Genomic DNA, 9250 nt, shown 5'->3' with positions numbered 1-9250 from the left:
TTAACTATGGGTAAGTGAACACAGTTATCTAGTTTTGCTTATTGATCCCTAAACAACTCAAGTTGTACTGTGAGGAACATTAATGCACCACAGAGGAGTAGTTATGTCACTTTTATTTTGAGAGTGTAGGCGTTGACAAAATGGCAAAATACCTGATTGGCATCACTGATTGGGGTGTAGCCAGACCTTTCAACCCATAGAGATCAGTGCAACAGCGGCTTTCTGGCCCATGTGACTTAGTATTCTTTTATTCGTTAATGGAGAGTACTACAATGTTTTATAAAGTGATAGGCGCTGTCAATCATAGGCTGCAGTATCACAATACTTTATCACTCCCTTTAGTTATTTTCTCCTCAGTAACCCTGTAACAGGAGATTAGCTCAGTAAGTAAAGTGTCTGCCTCTTGTGTGGAAAGTTGTGGGTTCAAAGTTGTGGGCTTGTCCTTTCTGAAGTCATTAGTTGTCAAGAACAAGCGGTATGTGTTCTAATAGAAAGTCTGGCCATTGTGAATAACTTCAACAATGTGGTTGCAATGAAATTGCACGAAATTGCAATGAAATTTTACGTAAGTCACAGGCCAACACAAAAGCTGGTGCTAAGCCTTAACTAATAGTGTGTCCGATCTTCACAACCTGTCAGCTTTTGTGTGTCTTTCTACCTTCTGTTTTGTCTGTCTTTTCAAATTGTGCTTGGACCCTGCAATTGCCGCTTGCGGCTATATTTTAAAAGGTTGCTGTAGCGCCCCCAATTGGCAAAATGACACCAAAGTTTACACGTTGGCTGAGACATGATACGTGCACAATTGCACCAAATTTAGATGGGATAGCATAATGCGTTCATGAGTTATACCAATTTTTTAAAACATAGGCCCCGCCTACAACTTTTGATCAAATTTTGGAAGCCAATAACATCAAAACGGTTACGGAATATCAAAAAACAAATCGGCACATTTGTGCAGGATGGTCCAGCCATGTTGTGTGGCACATTTGGTGAAGATTGGACAAAATTTGTAGGAAGAGTAGCGAAAAAACTGTTTTGGACAAAATTCTAAATGGCGGAAAATCTAGTTGGGCGGAAATGGGCATGGCCTATATGAGTAGATGCGTAATGACCCAGGGAATCCAGGGAAAATTTTGATTGGAATTTTGATTCTACACACTACGGTTCAAAAGTTATGGACCAAAACATAAAGAGGGCTGTTATAGCGCCACCATTAGGTCAATTGGTGTAGTTTTTTAGACCAGAGTAGAAGGGGATACTTACCTATCTACCCAGTTTGGGAACTGTAGCTCTTATGGTTTCTGAGCTACAGCTACTTTTATGCAAAATCCCATGTAAGTCAATGGGGCAAAAATATTGCACTTAATCGCGAATATCGCAAAAACTACATGACGAATCTCTTAGAAAAGTAATAGCACACTTCCCCTCAATAAGCCACACGTTTTGATGTCTCACATGTCTATGTAGTGTAAACACAGACAGTGTAAACCCATAAACTACCTGGGATTGGTGTTGCCATTGTTTTCAAGGGAATTTCCAATGCGGATCTCAGATCCATTGAGTTGTTGTGGTGCAACAGCAATGTTTGTTATGCAAATGGTAAAAAAACGTTATGGGTTTTGTGCAGGTCCAGTCCCCACCAGGGGTTGTCGTCACTTTGTGTGTGAGTGCAGGAGGCCCGTGCCCATTTGCTGACACGACTCCCTTCAGTGACGACTGTGTGGTTTTTCCTTGGAGTGCCAGGTTCTCTCCTGCCAAAAGGAAATAATTACAAGAATTAGCACTGATACATTTCTTTGCTGTTTTCAGCAGTGTTGCCAAAGTCAAAACAATTTGTGTTTTTTGTTTTACATGCGCTGTATGTATTAGAAATTTGCAGATCATTTCTGTCACTACCCAGAATCACACTAACTTTTTGAATACTTCTGTGAGGTTGTAGGTATGAATCTGAGGTTGTCAGTTTACCAGCATTGACACAGACTGTAGTTCCAAAACCAAAATATGACTCCAGGAAACAAGAAATATTATTTGGTTGTGTATGTTAGAAGTGAGCCTTACTAAATAATAACATTTCACTGTGTGCAAACCTTTATTTATACAGGTAAGGTTAGTTGAGCATGCAAACGGCTGCTATTTTTGTGTTATTCTTGTTTGGAGAAACGTGTCTCACGTGCTGACTGTTGTTGGCAACAGATAAGACTCAAATCCTCAAGTCATTTCACAATGCACTTCCTGATCGGATCACCCAATAATCATAAAGATAAACTATGATAGATTATAGAGAATAGTATATTACCTGAGCATGATAAGGTGCCAGGTAAATCATATCCCTGACCAAAGAAAATATCTAATTTCTGTGTGACGGTACAATGCTAAAAACAATCCAACAATGCTAACAATAATTCTTTGTTTTTCAAGGAGTTTTGTTGTCTTTTGTTTTGTTGTCACGCTTCCAACATGGCGGCATGTAGCAACCAAAAATGCAACGATTGCCGGATCAGTCAATGCAATACATTATTCCACTGACTGGCAATTATCAGGAGTGTAACTGATTCTACACATAGAGGTTGTTGCCTCTTCTCACCTTTACACTGAAAGCTTTAGGCTGAAACATCTGTAACCTCATGCTGATCAATTAAATATTCTGCAGTAACAAGAGTGAGTGTCAGACATCTTTCAGTTTTTCTATTGATTTTCTATATACAGTGGTACACACCTTATTCAGTCTTGAGCACACTGTTTTTGATATTACCCATGCAATACTGTGCATAATACCTTTACCCCTAGCATTTTTAGTATTATTTCCATTGTTCTAAATAATTTCCATTGCTCAAACCATGTTGTTTCGTCAGTCTTGCTGGAACTTTTCAGTTACCTATGATCATCTAACATTACATTTTATTGCAACTGATGCTTAGTTGAAAGAATTATGGGTAAAAAAATCAATATCCTTGTGTCACCGCCAGCTGATAATATTCACACAATAATTATGAAGACGAATAACACATACAAGCTGCATGAGTTGCTCAGGTCATTCCAAGAAAGTAGTTAACTGTGCAGTTTATATTAGATAGACCCAATGACATGCCCTTTCTGAACATATTCGATCCTAATCCGCTTAAAGATAACCTATGAAATTTCAATTATAAATATTGCCCCAATAAATGATACAGTGTGGGGAACCTACAATAATGTTATTTATATTTCCTGAAAAGGACGTGCCAACCAGGAACTAGAAATGTTTTAGATGTTTGTTTGTTTGTTTTTTTTATCAGACATGCACTGTAACCCTTCATACAAAGGCCTTGACATATTGTGCAGACACTGCATAAAGCATAAATAGCCTTCAGGGACACTGACAAGGACAGAGGCTACTGAGGAATGTACCAATGAAGCTGAAAAGGAAAACACATCAGCACAACATTAATGAAGTGTGGAGCCAGATGAGGACAATCACTGGATGCAAGCAGCCCAGTGGAACTGAGCCAGGATGAGTGAATAGTGCCAACAAACAGATACAACAGATTTGACACCTGACCCACCGGATGAATCTGCTGCAGCTGCCACACCTTGCCCTCTGCCCAGAGGTTTAATAGATTTAGTTCACTTGCACATCCAGATACAGTATAAAACGCTTAAAAGGACATAAGAAACCTAGAAACTACAAACTGTGGAATGACACAAAGAAACTGCAAGAGGCTTATGAAAATGTCTAAGAACAAAAACAAAATCAAGATGACAAAGAGAGATGTGAATTGGGGAAAAAATCCCTCAGAAACTCAATAAGAGCACAGAGCAATAAAAACATAAATAACAAAAACATAAGTGGGAGGGTGTGTGCATATGTGTGTGTTCAGAGAAAAAAGAGGGCGAGAATGTGGCAGGTAGAAATATTAAAGACATGACAAAACTTACTTTGGTTACTTTGGTTTGCTTGATGAGCTTAGAGCAAGGAGGTTTTAGAGACTACAGAAACTACCTTTCCCATAAGCACATTTTTATCGCGAGAGTTGAAAAATATCAACACATTTGCGGCTGCGCAATATCATTCGAAAACTTGCACGGTGAGGGACGCCGTTGAGGAGAAAGAAAACGCAGCGGACAAAACACAATGGCGACAGCGGCGACTACAGCAGGCGGAACGGGCTCAGGCGGACCGGCAACCGGCCCAGTCGGTGCCGGTACCGCAGTGGGACGCAAGAAAGACGGGGGCCCGTCCTCGAAATTCTGGGAGAGTTCAGAAACGGTATCTCAACTGGAGACGGTGCGGTTGTGGATCGGGAAGCACTACAAAAAGGTTAGCAAGCAGCACTGGTCCTCCATTGATTTCTATGAAGGCCCGCGTCCCCTGGCACAATGGAGCGCTGTTATCTTAGCTAGCCTCAGCTAGCCAAATCAAATTATATGTCTTGGTTGTTGGTTCAGACGGGTGGTTTTGTTTGTGGGGGATCGCTGATATGAAGCAAGTGCATATCCATGTAAAGAAATATCACAAAATTGAAGGGCTCAAACATCACCGGGGTGAACCTGGTTAGCTAGCAGTCAGCTAACTGTTAGCTAGCTGCCCATTCAGTAACGTTACGGGCCGAGGACACCAATACATGTTAGGGTAATGTTTACAAACGAGCGGGCCAGCTCAGAGTGGCTGTAGTTATCCAACATAAAAGATTTTAACATTATTTAATGCGCACAATTTCAGCGAAATTTCCCTGTGGGTTAAGTTATGAGCATTGCCCGAGGCCAGGGAAAATCCATGGATGTAGCTTAACGTTAGTCACGAGACACCAAGCAGTTAAACGACTATTATAATATATATAGCTTCTGTTTACAGTCCCGTTCGGATTAAAAAAAAACGTAACTCTGTGTGTTTTGCAAGGGGAGTGTGTATTTTTGCTGAGGAGTAGGCAATGTTGAGTATTGTCAACACAGCAGCATACCAGACAGTGTGCAGCCTACTCTCGCCCACTAGCCAAACAAAGAATGATCCTTGGCTAACTGTGTTTTCATTCTCACTACAAAGTCTCTGAAACACTTTGGCCCTCTGTCTGTCCGTTAATGTTCGTATAAGTGACGTTGAAGAAAAGAGACTGTAATCAATTATAATAAAATTAGCATAAACGCTGTGTCTTGGATGGAATTAGGAAGTATATTGTTTACCTATCCAGCATGGCTAGCTGTTTCAGTTACTGAGGCTGGATATAAATAGAATCAAGCCATGTGGCTGGAAGGGCGCTAACTGCGTGTGTGAACCTTTTATTCTTTCAGTAAGAGGTGTGTGTGTTTGTGTGTGGGTGTGTTCAAGGCTAGAAGTGGGTCTCCTTGATATTGTCCTCGTTATAAATAGACTAGTGTGTGAGCCTTTTTTCCTCAGTGTGGCCTGTTCTATTTTCACATAGCCAGACTTACGTTATTCTAGCTCTGTGCCAGAGGAGGAGGAAAAATTATCTGCAGCCAAATTATCATTGGGAAGCAGGGTGGTGTAGTGATCAGGGAGATGGTCCTTCAACTGAAAGGCCTTGTGACAGCAAGCATCCGTCCTGCTGAAGTGTCCTTGAGCAAGACCCTAACAGCTCCAGGGGTGCTGTTCTGTAGCTGGCCCTGACCTCTGACCTCTGACCTCCCTGTGGAAGGGGCTCGGGGGATTAATTTCAGCTACAGCAGACAGCCTAAATGAAATGCTTCAGTATTGCCAATAACGCCAACATTCAAGGAAAAATCCACCCTAAAAAAGTGGGTCCATTCTGTTGTTTGGTGGTGTATTTTTCTTATTCCTGTGATTTTGAACTGATGTTCAATAATCATAGAGGGAGAAATCCATCGTTGAAGAGGCAGAGATACCAAATTCCTCCACCAACAGTAGCTTCAATAGACCATAATGCAGTGCAGCTGTAACACAGTGTTGTGGTTTGAGTGAGGACCGTGGCCGACCTTTTCTCCGCTGGAAAACCTCTCGCTCTCTTGGTCTTCCTGTGCTACTGCCATCACTATTTTGCCATCTCTACCTACACGTAAAACACACAGCTGAATGCAGCAAGTTCAGGCCCATTGTCTCGGGGTTGGCGAAAGTCATTCTGAGAAACGCAGAAAGTCACTAACTGAAGTAGAAGCAGAGGTTGCATTGAAAGTGAGTTCACCAAAAAAGTAAATAACGCTTCACCACAAAATAACTCCCGGAATGCTTTGAATATCATTAATTGATGGTATCTAACAGTGTAGATCGAACTTTCCTTCAGTTGTGCAAACTAAAATTGTGATAAATCGGACTAATTAAAAGGCAGCCCCAGACTAGATGTGTGTGTAACTGTGTTCATTGCTCTGTGTTAATGCTGTTCTCTCTGTCTGGTCCCAGTATGTCCAGAACGACTCCCCCTCCAGTAAGTCCCTGGGTGGGCTGGTGGTACAGCTGCTTCAGTTCCAGGAGGACGCCTTCGGACGCAGGGTCAACAACCCTGCTCTCACCAAGCTACCTGTAAGGACATTAGATACACCCACATACACACACACACACGCACACACACATCATACTTGTGACATAACAGTATTTAGAAATGTCTTGGTTTGTGGTGTTTGTCCTCTACAACATTTATACTTTCTGATTTTCATTGAAACTTATCGCTTGTACACCTTTTCATAATTAGTTAAATTATTTTTACACTGAATGCTTGATGTTCCCTTTCCTCTCCTCAGGCCAAGAGTTTCCTGGATTTCAAGGCAGGAGGTGCTCTCTGTCACATCCTGGGGTCGGTCTACAAGTTCAAGAGCGAGCAGGGCTGGTGAGTCGGGTTGTGTTTAACTTGCGTAGACAGGGCTGGTGTTGGCATTCACTTACTCCCTCACACACTCCTGACATGTCAACAAACAGGCTCTGTCACGGCTCAGTAGCTGCTCCTCTTGCTACAGAGTTGTCACGCTCTTATAAAAGCAGGAAAAGTCATAGAATTTGAAGACTTTGGTATTCACGGCAGGAATGGTTCTGGAAAATAATGAAAAAATATCCAAAACATTTTGGAAATGTCATAGAAGTTTGTTCAGAATTTTTATAGTAGTGGTAGCAGTAGTGGTAATAATATTAGTAGTAATAATACTTTTTATTTATGTTGTCAGGTCTGGCTTGGAAAGAATAATAACCTAAATAATAATTTTCCTGATTATGTCGGTCCCAAATGATAGTTGTAACAAGCCAAAACAAGACTTGGCATCTTAAATTCCATTATTTAACCAAAAATTGAACATTTAAACACAGATGCTTGCAAGTACTGGTGATGGAAATTTTGCTTAAAATTGTGGGAACGTCATGGGATTTGATCAGCAGAAACCTGCAACCACATCTGAGCGTTTGCTTTCTCTCCTCCATCCCCAGGCGTCGGTTCGACCTCCAGAACCCGTCCAGGATGGACCGGAACGTTGAGATGTTTTTAAATGTAGAGAAGACCCTGGTCCAGGTATGAATCTGCAAAATACACTTAAGTTCTATTTTCAGCATTATATAACCTTTAGTTAGGGGTGGGACGATATGCTTATCTCACAATATGATTCGATATGTGATATGGGGTTCATGATTCGAGACAACCATGATATGATGTAATAAATAAAACTTCAAAGACAACATAATCTTATTGTGCAGAATTGTGTTTATTTCTGAGCCAGATTGATTTACCAGATTGTAAACAACAATTTAAAAATGTCATTACAAAGTACAGATAATCTAATTTGGATGGAGAGTTTGTGAAATTGTGATGGCCAAATCATCTCATTTGTGATTACTAAAATGTAGCTAATATTGCAATTTATTTTTCTGACCCATGATACATTTTTGTATTGCGATATATTGAATTTCAATATATTGTATCGATATAATACACCTGTGTGGTAAAAGGTTAAATGTATACATTTTAAATGTAAAGTCCTAGGCAACATTTTTTATTAATCCTTGGGGTGAAATGCTACCTGTGGCCCAGTCTGACCTAATGTTTCTTTGTTTCCAGAATAACTGTCTGACTCGGCCCACTGTCTTCCTGTCAGCGGACATCGAGCAGAAACAGGCCAATAAGCTCAAAGACATCATCAAGAGGCACCAGGTGAGTCCCGCCCTGCTAGGACAGACCGGCCAATGACAGGATTTGTCTCTGCTGTCATTCAAGTAGAGCAGGCTTGTCTGTCACTGTAAACTCTGTCTCTTTGTTTCTCTCTGTGGCTCCCTTTTTGGTTGTTTAATTTTTTTGTCTTTCCTTTCTTCCTTCCCCCTCTTCAGGGCTCCATCACTGAGGATAAGTCAAAGGCCACCCACCACATCTACCCTTCTCCATCCCAACAGGACAACGGTAAGTTAGTCTGCTGTTTGACTCCCAGAGCATATGAGACTGTCTATTTCAAAACACTCTATATCCAGTTATGGGGGAAAAAAATCATTACCTGAAGTCCCACATTCACTATCTCTAATACATAGAGGGTGTGGAAGTCTACTGCTATGCTCTAAAAGTACCAGAATTTGTTGTATTTATTGTCACAATGATAAAACCTAAATTGATTAAAAACGCAAAGGTGAAATGGCTAAATTGAACAGGTGAGATTTAAAAACAAAACAAACTAAAAATAAAATTGCCTAGTGCTGAAACGATTAGTTGATTAATCGTTTAGTTGAAATGATAATCAACTAATTGCTTTAGTCATTTATCAGGTATAAATACAAAACATTTTGTGGTTACAGCTTCACAAATCCCATGAATTGCTTGCTGTAAGCCATCACTTTGGGCTCCGGTCACTTGTGATGGGCATTTGTCATTATTTTTGTCATTTTATTGACGATTAATCACCTAAAAACATACACAAAAAGAAACCCAACAAATCAAGATGACAAGCAAAGACTTGCCTGAATCGGATAATGATCGGTGCTGTCAATCATTTTATAAGAGTGGGGGTCACTTTGTTAAAATGATACTCAATAGTACTTGATAATGACTGGTCGATGTGTGTGTATATATATCAGTAATTGTTGGTGTGTGTGTTGCAGATGAGTGGCTGCGTCCTGTCATGAGGAAGGACAAGCAGGTGCTGGTGCACTGGGGTCTGTACCCAGACAGGTGAGCAGAGAGGAGGACGGCAACTTTAATACGACCAATAGATGGACAAGGAGAGGTAGATAGACATGAAGAGGCCGGGCAAAGCAGGAAAAGCATAAATCGTCCTAAGAGGGTACACACTTGCCCCCCCTCCACTCGTAGATTCCCAATCAAACCACGTGAGTTTAGAT

At 40.9% G+C, this 9250-nt stretch overlaps 1 protein-coding gene across 1 annotated transcript in view; it reads left to right on the top strand.

Annotated features, from left to right (window-relative positions):
- Positions 1–4075: 4075 nt before the first annotated feature.
- The window catches only part of smarcc1a (SWI/SNF related BAF chromatin remodeling complex subunit C1a), a 32404-nt gene continuing 27229 nt past the window's right edge, over positions 4076–9250 (top strand). Inside the window, exons 1-7 of the mRNA XM_071529496.1 lie at positions 4076–4297; positions 6350–6469; positions 6688–6773; positions 7361–7442; positions 7986–8078; positions 8252–8321; positions 9011–9080. Of these exons, the coding sequence (XP_071385597.1) occupies positions 4112–4297; positions 6350–6469; positions 6688–6773; positions 7361–7442; positions 7986–8078; positions 8252–8321; positions 9011–9080 (707 nt within the window). The 5' untranslated portion in view covers positions 4076–4111. The remainder of the gene's footprint in view (positions 4298–6349; positions 6470–6687; positions 6774–7360; positions 7443–7985; positions 8079–8251; positions 8322–9010; positions 9081–9250) is intronic.

Source organism: Centroberyx affinis, unplaced genomic scaffold (assembly GCF_046629955.1).
Source record: "Centroberyx affinis isolate AG114_WGS23_722 - 3 ecotype Tasmania unplaced genomic scaffold, CSIRO-AGI_Caff_v1 ptg001796l_1, whole genome shotgun sequence".
NCBI lineage: Eukaryota > Metazoa > Chordata > Actinopteri > Beryciformes > Berycidae > Centroberyx > Centroberyx affinis.
The sequence above is the reverse complement of the archived record's forward strand: the minus strand, read 5'-3'. Positions and strand labels throughout refer to the sequence as shown.